The sequence below is a fragment of the Dermacentor albipictus genome, chromosome 3 (genome assembly GCF_038994185.2).
Source record: "Dermacentor albipictus isolate Rhodes 1998 colony chromosome 3, USDA_Dalb.pri_finalv2, whole genome shotgun sequence".
Classification (NCBI taxonomy): Eukaryota; Metazoa; Arthropoda; class Arachnida; order Ixodida; family Ixodidae; genus Dermacentor; species Dermacentor albipictus.
Genome location: NC_091823.1, coordinates 150,162,382 through 150,178,075, shown reverse-complemented (window position 1 = coordinate 150,178,075; position 15,694 = coordinate 150,162,382). Strand labels below are relative to the sequence as shown.

At 46.5% G+C, this 15,694-nt stretch overlaps 1 protein-coding gene across 2 annotated transcripts in view; it reads right to left on the bottom strand.

Annotated features, from left to right (window-relative positions):
• LOC139056974 (uncharacterized) overlaps nucleotides 1–15,694 on the bottom strand; it is an 82,038-nt gene that overhangs the window by 60,389 nt on the left and 5,955 nt on the right. Inside the window, exons 4-5 of one of the 2 annotated variants that reach the window (XM_070534760.1) lie at nucleotides 7,802–7,814; nucleotides 6,293–6,381 (exon numbers count right to left, since the gene is read on the bottom strand). In XM_070534760.1, the coding sequence (XP_070390861.1) occupies nucleotides 6,293–6,381; nucleotides 7,802–7,814 (102 nt within the window). Of the gene's footprint in view, nucleotides 1–6,292; nucleotides 6,382–7,801; nucleotides 7,815–11,047; nucleotides 11,182–15,694 lie in introns of both variants that reach the window. The other variant, XM_070534759.1, reaches the window with a different exon arrangement.

Sequence of the window (15,694 nt, the reverse complement as noted above, 5' to 3'; positions counted from 1 at the left end):
ACCGGTTATCTAATCTATGCATTATATGACCTCCCCAGCTCCATTTTTCTCTCTAAATGTCAACAGAGTATCCACTATCCCCGTTTGATCTCTCATCTTTGCGTCTCTTCACATTGCCCATAACATTTTTCGTTCCTTTGCTCGTTGTGCGGTCTTTACCTTGCTCTCTAGCTTCTTTGTTAAGCTGCAAGTTTCTGCCTGATATGTTAGAACCGGTAGAAAGCAATGATTCTACATTTTTAGGTGACAGTAGTAAGCTGCCAGCTAGGTTTTGGTAATGCCTGCGGTATGCACTCTAGAGGCTGCTTGGCGACCCTGAATTCTTATTCCATTGCGGAACTGTTGAGCACTACCTCTGTCATCTGCATAGTCATCTTCAACACCACTCTTAGACATTCTCAGTTAGGGCCGTCATGTATTTGTTGCAGTTCATCCCCAGACTGGCTAAAAAAGAAAATGCCATCTGCAAACGGAAGGCTGCCGAGATATTCGGCGTTCATCCTCACTCCTAAGTCTTCCCACTCTAATAGCTTGAATACTTCTTCTAAGAATCAGTGAATAGCATAGTAGAGATTGTGTTTTTTCTTGACCCCTTTCTTGGTAGGGAACTTTCTACTTTATTTGTAGAGAACCAAGGCAGCTGTGGAATCTCTGTAGATATTTCCCAAGATATCCACGTATGCCTGCTTTACTCCTTGATTACGCAATGCCTGTATAACTGCTAGTTTCTATACTGAATCACAATTTGTGAAAGCCATATAGATAAGTTGACTTTGCTCCACAGATTTGTGGACTACTTGACTGATGCCATGGATTTGTTTCATTGTAGAATGTAGCTTCGTGAAGCCAGCCTGTATGATCACATGGTTGATTGAATGTATGTCCTAATATATTCTGCAATAAACTTAATCTCTTTTTCAACTTATGTTGGGGGGGCTGAAAATACTTGTTTTATAATTGTTCGAACCATTGATGTGTACTATAGGGTGCTAAGCAGCGCATACAACGCCTTTGAATGAAGCCAGCGGAAATAAGCTATACTTCTCCGGGATGTCATTACTTAGCGACTTTGCAGGGCCACGCCGCATGTACGACAGTTCGTCATTTATCCTTTTCTTCCCCTAGCTTAAAAATTTAATTATGCAACTTTACTCGCCAAAAACGACGATGTGATTATGAAGCGCGCCATAGTAAGGGACTTCTGATTACTTTATGGCCACCTTGAGTTCTTTAGCATGCATCCAATACAAGGCTGACGGGTATTTTTGAATTGCGCCTCCATCGAAATGCGGCCGCCGCGTGCGGAATTCGATCCCCCGACCTCGTGCTTTGCAATACAGTGCTAAAGCCACTAAAGCAACCACTGCGAGTATTTCTCCTAAGTTGCCTACCAGTTGTGCCGTAAACTACCAAAGCCGGCTGGAAAAGCGGTTTGGGCAGAGATTCAAACTCGCCGTCGCGATTCCTACGGCGCACGCTGGAACCGTACTTGATAGAGAAAGCGCTTATGAGAAGAAAAAAAAAGGTATCCTATACGGGTTGAGATTATCGTAAAAGCTCTTACCAGGCAGAAAAAGACCACCCACTAAAACGGTGCAAACAAAGAATAAAAAGTTATAGCCGCATTATCAACCGACTACACGCATTAGTCAGAGGCGCACACGTTCTACTTCCGTGACAAGCTGCCGCATCATGCCACACTTCCGCTGGCGCTTCTCCCGCGCCCGGCTCGGCGAGTGGGGAAGCGGTATCCACTAATACACGGTGGAGCACCGCACGCGCAATGCGAAGACGTGGGATCGTTCCCCACCTGCGGGAAGTTGTCTTTTCAGCCACTTTCATTACTATTAATTTATCATTTCTTTAATTTAATTAGTAAGTATAAGTAATTTCCCCTGTGTTGTCCTTGGTGCCTTTGTTTGTTGACATCTCATGGCAGTGGAGACCAGTGATTCAAACGCTATGTTATCTGTCTTAACGCTGGAACGTTAAAGGGACGGACTACCAATTTTTATGGTACCTATTTGTTTAATGCCATCGAAAGACCACCTGTGAGAGTGTCTAAATAATGGAGTGGTAAGGCAGAAAATGCTGTGGGGCAATTTTTTTATCAGTATTTTTCCGATCTGCACTGAGGGTGTAGTCGTTCACTGGAAGCATGCTGAAAACGGTGATAGGTGAGCGCGATAGGGATTATATGCCGCCATTAGTAGAAGGCAGTGAACAATTGGTGCAGCCTTAAGTGCGTCAAAATATTATTTTGCTTATCAAGTCGATATTCCTGCGATTCACGTTTCCCGAAGTGTGTTTTCGTGATTTTCGTGATACTGCTTTGGTATTCAACCCTCAAAACGAAACTAATCTGATTGAAAACGAAACAACGCTTTTGCACGTGATACGCTATTCAGCGTTTTCCGTAGCCATGCGTGCGCTTTTGATTTCCGAAGCGTAGAATAAAGCTCAAGTATCTAATAATATAGCAACTGCAATTTTAAGCAATAATTACGTTGTGCTTAATTATAGCCGACTTACGTACATTAATCTCACAGACTATACATGAACTACCCGCCGTGGTTGCTCAGTGGCTATGGTGTTAGGCTGCTGAGCACGAGGTCTCGGGATCGAATCCCGGCCACGGCGGCCGCATTTCGATGGGGGCGAAATGCGAAAACACCCGTGTACTTAGATTTAGGTGCACGTTAAAGAACCCCAGGTGGTCAAAATTTCCGGAGTCCCCCACTACGGCGTGCCTCATAATCAGAAAGTGGTTTTGGCACGTAAAACCCCATATATTATTATTATATATGAACTACCAAGATTTCAATGCCAGGCCTCGCCACTTTTCTGAGACAATCTTCGCCCCAATTTAAAATTATAATCTCTACTTAAATCGCGAACAGCGTGCTGGATTCTATCAGTATACATCAGGGTAGTTTCATTTCCATCAGCGTCTCAAAACACATTCTGGCCAGTTGTCAGACCCTTTAAAGCATGTCGATCGGTGCGAAAAGAATGCTTGTCGCAGGTGCCGAAACATGCTGTCTGTCCTCCATAGCAGTGCGCATTGAGTGCTCGATGCTTGTTGATTGCACTACTCGAATGTATTTTCATTTTTGTCCCCATCCCAAAAATAGGATGCACTCACCGATTGTTTTTTTTATTATTTGTCTCTGTGCATAAATATCTTTTCGACGTGGATGTTCACGGGGTTATATTTCGAAATTATGAACAAAAATTGGAGGACGCTTAAGCTTCACCTTCAAGAGTGGAACGCGATAGCGTTATCGCATCCCGTTCGCACCGCCTACTCAAACACGCTACGCCAGCCGAACGTCGCGATCGGCAGAGATAGCCGGGCCCCGACGCGCCATGAAGGCGGACGCGGTCATGGGGCGAGTGGCGCGCCACGTGTCGGGGCAGCGCCGTACATTGCGAGGAGGGGGTATTCTGTGTTTGCCGCAAGATGGCTCTGCGTGTGCACAGAGCGCAGAAGAAATTTAGCGGAAACGTACTTCGCTACTCGTTTAACTGTGACTTCTGTAAGTTACATGTTCATAATTACCGATATACACCGCAGTATAACATTCTACGGCACGTTTCTAAGGGAACACCGCATTCACTAGAGGCGATTTTGTCCCGTATTGAAGGAACGAACTCGTGGCTGAGTGGTAGCGTCTCCGTCTCACACTCCGGAGACCCCGGTTCAATTCCCACCAGCCCATCTTGCAAGATGTTTTTTTTTGTGAAGTGCCTTCTGGGATTTATCGCTCACGGCCAACGCCGCCGACGCCGACGACACCGGCTTTTCTGCGACACGAGCTCCTTAACGCTGTCGCGTTAAAATAACGGTCCGGAACGTACACGTGTGCCGAGCAACAACAGCGGCGAAATTGTGTGTGAAAACGCTTCTGAAACACTGCTGATGAAATGAAAATGCTCCAGCGTAGCTAAGCCATCTAGCTTCTGTAGCCAGTCAGCCCTGTTGGCGCGAAAATTGCACATCAGTAAATTAGCATTCACCTCAGCTATAAAAACAATTTGCAGGAACTTTTTACTGTTTCAGCTAGTATTCAACACATTTGCAGTACAACCAATTTTTATCAAGCCTCACAGCTAAGCTTTTTCTTAATATCTTTAAGCGTGGAACCGCAATATCCACACCTAATATTACTTTTCTTAGATATTTATTTCGCTAAAAAGACCAATTTTCTGCCATATTCAGCACCACCATTGGGCAATTGCCTAATGATTATGAAAGTTTCCAGTAAAAAGGGCAGTGGCGTCTGTTGAGCAGTGCAGTGCTTTGAAGGGTTAATTAAGCAGCTTTATATTATAGCTCACAACTTTAGAGTGTACAATTAAGCGTTAATCGAAGTACTTGAACAGTACAGCGTATTGGTGACTACAGGAAAGCAGTAATGGTAATGCGCTTATCTGTGATCATCTTATCACAAACACATTACCTAATGACTACAAATCATTTTGTTTACACTTTGCTAAATATTAAACTCGGGCTCCGTGCCAATTTGTAAGAACCATTGTCTATCAATCGTTTCCTTTGCTAAAATGTATGAGAATATGTTTTCCACGGGAAAGCATGTTCATGAAGTTAAACGCACCTTGGTGCTTTTTGTTTTTCTTGGTGAAGTGAACAACACATGTTTTTCGAAATCCAAAATGAAGAAAAAGGCTGACAGGTGGAAAAGCACACTGTGATATAAAGGTTGCAAACAGGGATAAGGTGCCTCAGAAAGGCTGGCAAACGCTTCGATGGGAGCACCTATCTTCGTCAAAGGCAGCCTCGTCACCCTCGGCATGTTAGTATTAAAGGGATTAGTGCAGTGGCGTCACGTGCGGTTTTTGTTGGTGGTGGCTGGTTGTAAAGGGAGGGACTTCAAAGAGAATGAGCGCTGTCGCCTAACGTCTGTGAGTGTGGTTGCCAAGACGAGGGTACAAGAGCGGGTAAAGGGCAAGATATAGTCCGGTGTAACGCGCGCGCGCGGCCACGCGCGGCGCGGTTAAGCGACGTCGGTGAAAAGCGCGCACTCTACAGTCCGGCGTCCCGGCTTTGCCGGCGTGCTTAGGCGCGCTTGGCGAGCAGAACGCCGCCGGCGCGGACATAGAGCGTGTTATATTTCACGCGGCTGCCGCTAGACCAGAATGCACTGCGCGCTGCAGCGGCAGCGAGTAGAAGGCAGAATGGCGGCCTGCGGTGCGCGTACTGACAGTGCGCCTGTGGTTTTTTCAACATCTGTGTGTGATGACAGCGCGAGTGAGGACGCCTGCTTGAAGCGATTTGCAACCTTCCATGTGTATACGATGTGAAACGCATGGACCACCGCGACACAGAGCGCAAGAACAACGCGTGGGAAGCTATACGAAAGCAGTGTGGTCTCGCCACAGGTAAGCTGCATTTCGCAGCTCCTGTACTAGCTGGTGGTAGTCGCCGAGTTGAGGGCGCTTGTCGAATAGCTTTCGCATGTACATACATGGTCCGCTTCCGTTTTTGACGTAGCCGAAGTACTAGCAATATGAGTGCGATGTTCTGGCTGTCAGGCACGGCGGCCGCATTTCGATGGGGGCGAAATGCGAAAAACACCCGTGTGCTTAGATTTAGGTACACGTTAGAGAAGCCCAGGTCAGAAAGAAAGTGGTTTTCGCACGTAAAACCTTATGTTTTTTTTTGTTCTGGCTGTCAGGACCAGCTAACGCCATCCCGCAAAAGTTTTTATTTTAGCGCACAAACAGTGCGCGGAACGAGAAGCGCGCGCGCTACCCGAACGGCGAGGCTATATGCAAGACGCGCATGCGCCATGTAAACAGCTGTTCGCCGCGGCGGTGAAGTTGCGCTCCCGGACGCACAGATGGCGCCAGCCTCCAGCTGCGCGCGCACGCCGAACTCTAGAGGAAGCAAATTTCTTGCACCCCTGGCGTCGCTAGCGCAGCGTATCCGACTTCGCCTGCCGCGGCCTGGCGCGCCGAGAACGCCGGACTATATCTTGCCCTTAACAAGAAAGACCTCAAAAGACATCAGCTGTGAATAATAGTACAGCATGTGGGAACAGCAACAATGATTATTCACCAGAAAAGTTTTAAACATCAAGGTCCTTTCTATGATTAATGCTAATGGTACAGGATGTGTGTGGCAGGGTAAACTTTGGTTAGAAGTGCACAACGCTGCATTGGGTACGTCGCAGGTTATTCCGGCGTAGTAATGATGCAACATGCTTATCCGAATCCATTACTGCACTTTATGCTGCATTCCGCGCAATAGCAGGCATAATGCACTTACTGTTGCTGATGGCAAAAAACATTAGGACGAGCAGGAACACCACGAACAGGCAGAGCGCAGTTAGTGCGAACCAAAAGACGCCTCCATTCCTAGAAAAAGATATAAATCACAGGAGACATCGCATTCTTCCATCAGCAAGTAATGCGCGGAATATTTGCTCACATGCAACTTTTATGTTTTGCTCTTTAATTGCAATGGCAGCTATATGGACACTCCAGGCAAATTTGCGCCACCGTCAGTGTCGCCGTGATGTTTTGGATAAATTCCATCATGCGATGACATCGTGGCCGCACGCCGCGTGCTGCAGGTGCGAGCAAAAACATGCGAGGGTGAACCGTGAAGGGCGGTGGCTTGCGGCGGCTTCTTGTGCGCGCCGACTTTTCGTACGCGCAAGGTTAGGAGAGGGGGTGAGTGTAGAGCGGCTCTCTGCTTCTACTCCAGTCGCGGCTGTGCATGGCCAGGCTGAAAGCGCCGCCCGTTTCCAAACTTGGAGGTAATCTGCGCTGGGTTCGAAGGCCAGCTAGCTGAGCCAAGGTAACCGATGTCTTCGTGTTCGCTGTTCTCTCGCGCAGCTAAAGCCGGGTTCAGACTACAGTCGCATCAGCCATAAGTGTCGTATTTGTGGCGTTTTGCGTAACTGCTGTAACTTCCATTTGAGCAGCTAGCAACCGCGTATGCTCACATTGTATCCTTCCGTAAGATACGCTTTTTTTACGACCGGCCAATCACCGCTCTGGGGCAACTGCGTTTCGCATTTTTCAAGATGGCGCCTATCAGCAAGCCACTGCCAGCCGAGGTCGGGGCTCTTCGAGACGAAAATCACCGTGTATTCGCTCAACCGACCCAGGCGGAGGCGTCGTAGAATAATGCGGGTTCGTTAAAACTTCCTCGATGGAGCGGTTGATGCAGAGTTCGACAATCTTCCTGCGAAGCTGACGACTGGCGATACGGCATTCTACGACTGTGTCGATATGAAAGCCCCCAACGTGGCTCCAGCGGCCAGTCGCGCGGCAATTTTGTGTGAATTCGCGGGCTCCTTTCACGCTCGCAAAGCAGTTTTATGTAGCACGTATCGAGCAACAGAAAGCTGTATCGGGAGCTTTTCATGTCACTCGACAATTTTTTCATTGACTCTTTTCATCTCAGTATAATAGTTCAGAAGTTGAATAATTAATTAGGACTGATTATCTCGTTAGACGGAATCAAAAAAACATAATTTGAGTATCTCTAAGCGACGGCAAACAACGTTACCTTGGTTCTGTTCAGCTACGTGGCATTCGCATGTTTTAAACTCTGGCTAAAATTATCTGGGACACTCTGTATAGTACAATCGTAAAGCAGAAAGTTAGGTGCACTTGTAAAGTAATTTTAGTGCAAATAAAGATCGAAACGACCAATTTGTGAGCTTGGCGTTTTTATTTGACTCTACACTTTGCACGTGGGGATGCCTAGTTTGAGTGGATTACCAGGTATCAGGATGATTTTGAAAATATAATAGAGGCAACTTACTCTTCTTCATCGCCTATAGAAAAGAAAATCGAGAGGGAAAATTCATGGTTAGACGTGGTTATTGTAAGTGCATATCGAAGCACCAAATAAAGACTAACAACAACAGGTCGCAGCACCTAAATCGTCCTATGAACAGCCTGGCGTGCAACGACGCAAACCAGGATTTCAATTCCTTCGCCAGTTTGGTCGCTGTAGAACTGTCTGTGCGCTTCCACTGTCGCCCCCGTGGTGCATCTGTGGGTGCGTCCGTTAACGCGTCCCCCTTGGCGCCTGCCGAAATTGGCAGTGTATTCTGTAGCCTTAAATGCACGAACAATAACAATAGATGCCATTATAGTGTGGTGCAATGGTGGTTACGCTTATTTCGAGGTTGGTACATTTTAACAAATTTATATTGATAAATGGTAAACAGAAATAAAATTGATGCAGACAGTTGTCTGAAATTTGTGGGTATTCAGTAGATTATGACCTGAAAAAAGGGCCTACAAATATGTTTAAAAAGTAAAAATGTCATCCCAACGTTGTGTACACACTTCGCCATGTGCAGCTGTTGCAGTCAATGTAGTTTGGTAAAGAGGTACCTTTACTGAACTGTTTAGGTCGTAACAGCGAACAGACGATACTTTGTACTGTTGTATTCCTCTTTTTTTACTTTTATTGCCTAAGATGTTCTACTCAAAAATTGCTTGCCTTCATGAATAATTCCTCTTAGAACAAGAAAGGGGCTGGCAGATGGAATGGCACACTGTGGTATAAACTTTTTTAAAACAGGGTTGAAGTGCCTCAGACAGGCTGGCCAGCCTGTCTGAGGCACTTCAACCCTGTTTTAAAAAAGTTTATTCCTCTTAGAACAAGTGTGCACAAATCTTTATCGCGAGGACTCGTTGTCAGATACCTGACATAAATGAACGTGTCGTGGAAAGGCAAATGGTCTGCATCGGATTACTTATTCATACGCGTTTATCGGGTGTATTGTATATAATGGCAGGTGACACTTCTTGACAGCAATTCACATTGCCAGATGGTCATAAAACTATTTAAAACTATTAACTATGCGCGCTAAATCTGCCGATCCTTTTAATCCTTCAACTAGTGTCTTCAGCTCCGTGTTGCGATGTTTGTTGTGACGGGAAATGATTGAACACCACTTTTCTTTTCAACAAAAGTGGTATTACTATGCGAATCGGGTCAGTGGATTTTTAAAGTCTATTTTCCATTCCACGAGCAGCTGCACTAAGTAGACAGCAATGCTCTTTGTCTTCCGCGAACTCCGCCAAGTTTTCCTGAACAATTCATATGCGATATGATTATTATTACATGTACAATGATTTGCATTGCTGTGGTTTCTTGCAAAGAGCTCCAATGTGTTAGCCGTAACGTGCAAGCACGTCGCCACAGACACGAACCAGCAGCGTTTCATCATACCCACCTTCGTTGTCGCTGAGAATTCAAGCATCAGCTCTGTCTGGTGCTGGCAAGCAGGTATATTGGCAAGTTCACACACACACACACACACAAACACACACACACACACACACACACACACACACACACACACACACACACACACACACACACACAAACACGCACAGACGCACACACGCGCACACACAGCTGTTACGCTCATACTATATTCGACTGGGGCGAAATATCGGGCGAAAAACGAGCATTTTTCTTGGAGATACCTTCCTTGACATTGCAGCGCATGTTTTTTAGGCTGCCATCTTTTTTTTGCACGGCTATCAAAGCCGACCGGCTGACTTTTAGCAACATATTAAGTGCATCTGACGTAGGCGCAACGAGCAAATCTGCAGATATCTCTTCTAACTTTCCCGTGTCGGGCATTTCTCTCTAGTATCTGGTGCCTTCAACGCTACAGGCTCAATTTTATTCAGTTCGGGCGTGCTCTGAATATCAGCTTGCTGCGCCTCCGACCCTTTCTCATTGTTCGACAATGTCGGCCCCACAACTACTGCCTTTGCAGCGAGCTCCCGAACTCTCAATCTGGTTAAGGTCTGAACGCTAGCCTCAACAAACAAAAGCCCCTCACCAAACAAAAGCACGGACACGTTGAGACGAGAAGTGACGCATCCGCCGGGCCGGCGCCGGTCAGATCACCTCGCGTCACAGTTGGGGAGCTCCTCTCCCCGACTGCCGCTCTTTGACAAGCGTGGGCACCAACATGTACACACACACACACACACACGCACGCACACACACACACACACACACACACACACACACTCACACACACACACACACACACACACACACACACACACGCACAGACGCACACACGCGCACACACAGCTGTTACGCTCATACTGTATTCGAATGGGGCGAAATATCAAAACAATTGGGACAGCTGTATTTGACCCCTATTTTTATGTCTGATCCAGATACCGCTGCTTAGACGTGGCTACAGAGTTCCATACAGTTACGAGAGGGAACAGAAGCAGTGGATTCCACGGGAGCTGCAAGCAGGATGGTTCAGCTCCAGCCCGGGATTGACATTTAGAAGACGGCATTGCCTAAACTTCGTCCTTCTACCTTTAAACGACTTCGTGACTTTGCAAATTGATCATTTTCAAGGAAGTACTTCGTTGTAGATAATTAAATAAATATTAATAAAATTAACCAATGGCAGGGTTCCATGCAACACAGGACCTCAGCACAGAAACCATAAAGCCGCGGGCGCATGTACAAGCGGCACCACATAATTATGCAGCGATTATGCGTGTTCGCAGAGTCACTTTACCTTCTGCATTTAAGGAGTAATAAAGAGAGCGACAACAAGGTCTGAAGCAAGAAGCATGAACATGAAAACAAAAGCTTGTATTTTGGTCGGCCGTATACTAGCCTTTATTACTGTGGTGGCTGAACAATCGCAAAGCTATAGTTAACATTAGTAATTATTGTAAAAAATTCAATGTACTTGGCCGGTGAGCGCCGCAGTTTCGAGTTTAAAGCGAAGCTTTCTTTGCCTCTTCCTTCGACTTTTGCGTTGTTGCTGCTGCTGCTGCTACTGTCTTACACGTGGCGTCGGCGGTTGGTTCAGAGCGTGTATACATAGGGAAGGAGCATGTTAGAGAAGAAATTCGACCTGAGAAACACGTTTGAACATTTCCATCGCGTGGCATGTACACATTTCCCTCTGGAACTATCTCCATGTCACCAAATTAGCCTCTTGAGCGATGTCATTATCCATGCCCCACTCAAAAGCATTGTACACACTGGTGTGCTTACCTTTCTATTAACGTGCAAGCTCGGAGAGGACGTAGATATAACTGTAGGTAGCAGGAAGGAGAGGAGGGAGACAATGGGTAAAACCGACATAGTCGCCAAACGAGGGAAGATTTCTCTTGCCACTCTCGCATTTCCTATACAGGGGTAGTGGGTAGGAGAAGGAAAAAAAGGACGTGAGAACGTAAGGAACCAGCGGCTGCTGCCAAACTTATGGTGCGGTTCGGTAGCCCTCTACTATTTCTGAGAAATGAACACCATGCAGATTTGTCAAGTGGACAACCGATTCAGGGCGGGCAGAAGCAAAGCCGCATTAAAACGCCATGGGGTCTAGGCTACACTAAGGAAGCGGTTGCATGTCAAATCAACACTTCTGTGCCCGCCGCGGTAGTTTGAAGGCGATGGCACTGCTCGAGGTGAGGGGTTCAATACCGACTGTGACAGTGAGAATTCGACGGGGGCGAAATACAGAAACCCTAGTGCATTTCGATTTAGGTGCACGCTAAAGAACAGCAGGGTTTCAAAATTAATCCAGTGTCCGCCGCTATGGTGTGCCTCAGAATTCGATCGTGCTTTTGCCACGTACAGCCCCATAATTTAACTAAAGATTTATATTTCTGCCACGATGCGATGTGCCGTGGGAAGCAGTGATAATGCTCAACCAACTATGAGATCACAAACAATGGTGCACTACAACGCTTCAAGCGAACACGTCTCTTTTTGTGTTCTGTGTAGTACGCATACAAGCAGCTGTGTTGCACGCAAGATAACGCTTAAAATCGACTCACCATTCTCGTATTCGACTAAACAACGAGAAAATTAAAAATTCGCCGTCAACACTACCGCTAATTATCGTCGTCAACCAAAGCAAACCACGCAGAAAGCTTCGCTTACATCGATTCCCACAGTGCGTTGGGTCCGCATATTTTTCATTTCCGATTATGTAAAGGTCGCCATACCCGACTAGAAGCTGGACAACGGAAGCAGTGCTGGCTTTTCGGAACACTCGCGGTGCTTCTGATTGTGTTGTATCAAGTGTATATTCACTCCGTGCGCGCTGATAACTGTTATTTGTATTGGGCCTTCATGAATGTGTTGATATTGATTGGCCATCTTCTATGCAAGGCATATGATGTGCAAGGTGAACACTGGTGTATTATAATATGAATATGAAACACTAGCAGTTATACCAACAGAGCTGTTCTAAGTCTAGCCTTCGCCCTCGGGTGTCCGACGTCACGCAAGAGGGGAGGTTGCGGAGCTCACCGGCAGAGGACGTGCCGAGGGTAGGAAATTAGATTAGCGTTGAGACTCCGAGGAACCGCCAGTGATTGAGATTTATGTTTGGGAACGTTGCAACAGAACTAAGCTGGAAAGAAAGGGAGGGGGAATCGGAATGCTCATCCATCATGGAGCCAAATGAAAAGATTAAATTCAGAATGTCGAGAGCCCCTTCGGTTTTCAGGTACAACGAGTGGGAAAAAAACTTGGCTGGGCATTACGTATTTGTGGACCGGAAATAATTGCACAGAGAAGACTAAAGGGTTAGTGGAATCCATAACTGCTGATATTAGGGGTTTTGGGAATTATGCCGAAATTATCCTATTAGGTGACATGAATGCCCGCTTACAGGGTCTGGATGGCGATAACAATTGGTGTAGTCAAAGCTAGATCTTTTTCAGCAACATAACCTCGTTATCGTGAATACAGGGTCTAAGTGTGAAGGGCACGTCATGTCGGAAGTGGAAAATTGGCAATCGACCATTGGTTACTGTCTAATGACAGAAAGAATTCATGATAAGTTGAGGGAAATTGTCATTGACGAGAAAAGGTACAGTAGCATAACCATATCATTTTAAAAATTGGACATGTAGTTGGGACAGAGGGCACGGAGTCCAAAATGGCCAGTCTAATTTCAACGTTGAACAAATAACAAATATAGTCCGAGGAGTCGAGGAAGAACTTGGCAAATGGCCAAGGGAAGAGTGGGAATATCGTGAGCTTCTATAGTCGGATACAACTTTAGAAAAAAGGGGAGGCCCCGCTTAGATGGCCGAAGCACCACGTTTGATTGCCTCCACGACTAAAATAATCCCACTCAAGAAATCGCGCTTCTGAAGCGCGCATTTCTCGGCATAAATAAAGACTTTTGTATTTTGATGACTGGTTTAGTAGAGCTATCATGTGCTACAGCACATGCCGGATCACGACAGAAAAATAACCCCGTGCCTTCCACAACGCTGCCCGTCGTCTGCTCTTTAGCTTCGCTGCAAGTGACAAAAGTAGAAAGAGCAGCTCTGCATGGCTTTTGCGCTTGTTTACATGTACACCGCACATTTACTACTCCTGTTCCGAGCTTCAAATGAATTAGATGCTATTGAACAAGCACTTATATAAAACAATGCACTTATCCCAACCATTACAAACTCAAGATGCTCGGTGTCAGCGAAAGCACAGTGTTCAAGATGAAGAGGGAGGTCAAAGCTTCGCATATTTCGGGTAGCAAACTGTCGACGCCCTCGCGAAAGCGCCCACGAAATGCGGAGAAAAGAAGACGCAGCACAAAGTACGACACGTTGTGCGCGCCTAGGTCGTGTGCATGATTTCTTTCGCCACAACGAGATACCGACGGTCGAGATCACTAACCAGTTCTCGAAGCATTCATCCCCACATGGTGTGGATGAATGCTGCCTGGATGAAGTAATAAATGGTGAAAGTTGCAAAAGCTCTCAGTGCACTCCTTTGCTGGCCTCCAATCACTGAACAATGTCTTTGCAACAACGAAAGCGTCAGACAGAAAATGAGACCCCACCGCACAATGTTATTCGTGTTGAAAATTTTTACCGTCATATGTGATGAGCAGCGAAACCGAATGTTTACTAAGATTGAATGCATGAAAAATGCAACAGCATAGCAAGGTGTTGTTTCGCAATATGCGCCTTTCATGTGCACGTCTGGCAAGCTGCCACATGCAATGATGCATAAACATGACCAGAGGTAAGAGGCAAAGTTACTGTGCAACCGACATGACGCTTTTAAGAAAATGTATCTCTAAACCTTTCTCTTTTCATAGACGATCAAAATTTGTTTTGAGCAAGTTGTTTAATCACACTGCAGCAACAACACAAGAAGCAAGGACAGAAAACGCCGCGAGTAGGCAGATTGAGAAGACAAGGTAGACCAGTGAAAAAGGTTTTAATCAGATGGAAGTGGCCAGCCCTAGTGTACAGGAGCTAGTGCGTTGAATGAGACTGGTTAATGAAAATGTGTAAAGACTTTGCCGAAAGAAAACTAGCAGAAACAAATGCTAATATAAAATAAAAGGACAGAAATAAGAGGAAGCGCAAACACGCATGGAAGCAGGCACGTATTCACACACAAACTCGAAAACTATGAAAAACTCAAATATAAAGAAATGTGGGAAATAAAAGAACGGCAAAGGCAAGAAAACATACACACATTTAAAAGCAGACGCGGGTAGAGGTATTATAGGAGCGGGTTCACAAGCTGCTGTGCCTACCTTCTCGTATGTTTTTTTTTAACCCTTCTCTTTACAATGTCTTGGGAATTTTTAGTTGCAACATATTCCGAGAATCAAAAAGCAGTGCGAAGCTATGTTGTGGAAAACCATATCGAGCGCTGGCAACACAACTTGTGCGTGACTGTGCCACAACACGCATTCTACAGCTTGCGTGCGCGGTGAGCACTGGTGGAAAGCAATCAATCGACGGTGCTACACAACGCTCGATCACCGCCGTTAGACGCTCGGCTATCTCACTGCTGACAACGATCGTTCACGCTAAGTTGACGGCGATAAATCTTTGCGTTGGAGGCTGATCTTGCAAATATTTTCTGTTGAGAGGCTGATAGGTTCGTTTCATGCGCGCACGCTTTTCTCATTTCCCCTGAGATTGGTTTTGCTCGATCACTTCACCCCGTCCGACGAGAAACGCAGCGACACAGTGCACGAACCCACCCGCCGCTGGCAGTAGGCACCAGACTTTGGCCAACTTTTCTCGTCGTAACTTCACTCGGGAGCGAAATAAAAAAGACATGGAACAAACAGGCAGGATGTGCGTTTGCAGCGGTCGCCGTGGGATCCTGTTTTCAGGCAAAGCGTAGCGCAGCGTCACCGATGCTCGCTGCAATGTTCCTTCGCTGGATCACGGCGTAGAATAAACGCACGCGGCACAAATGCCGCACCGTAACCTCGCAGGATTATTTCCGGCATGTTAGATAATCACAAACAGTCTGGGAATTCACTGCGACGAGGCGTTGACGCGCACAGCTGACGCGACTTGGCCCAGTTCGAAGCCCGGGTGGCCATCTTCTACGACGGCGGGGTCACCGGTCCTCCGGCGCAAGACGTCAGTTCAGAGTGCGCGCCCATTGGTGTATACTCGTGTGCATCCGCCCCGGAGGAGTAAACGCCCCCCCCCCCCCTTTTTTTAAATTTGTATCCGACTATAAGCGTCATAACGACAGAAACACGGAAAGCGAGACGACATATTCGTTGTAAAGGGAAAAAGAAACCGAATACCTGGTGGAACAGGAAGATACGAGAAGCAATCGCCGTACGACGGAAAGCATACTGAGAGCACAGGCAGGCAAAGAAGGCGCAGTTGCCGCAGGATAAGTGGCCAGTAAATG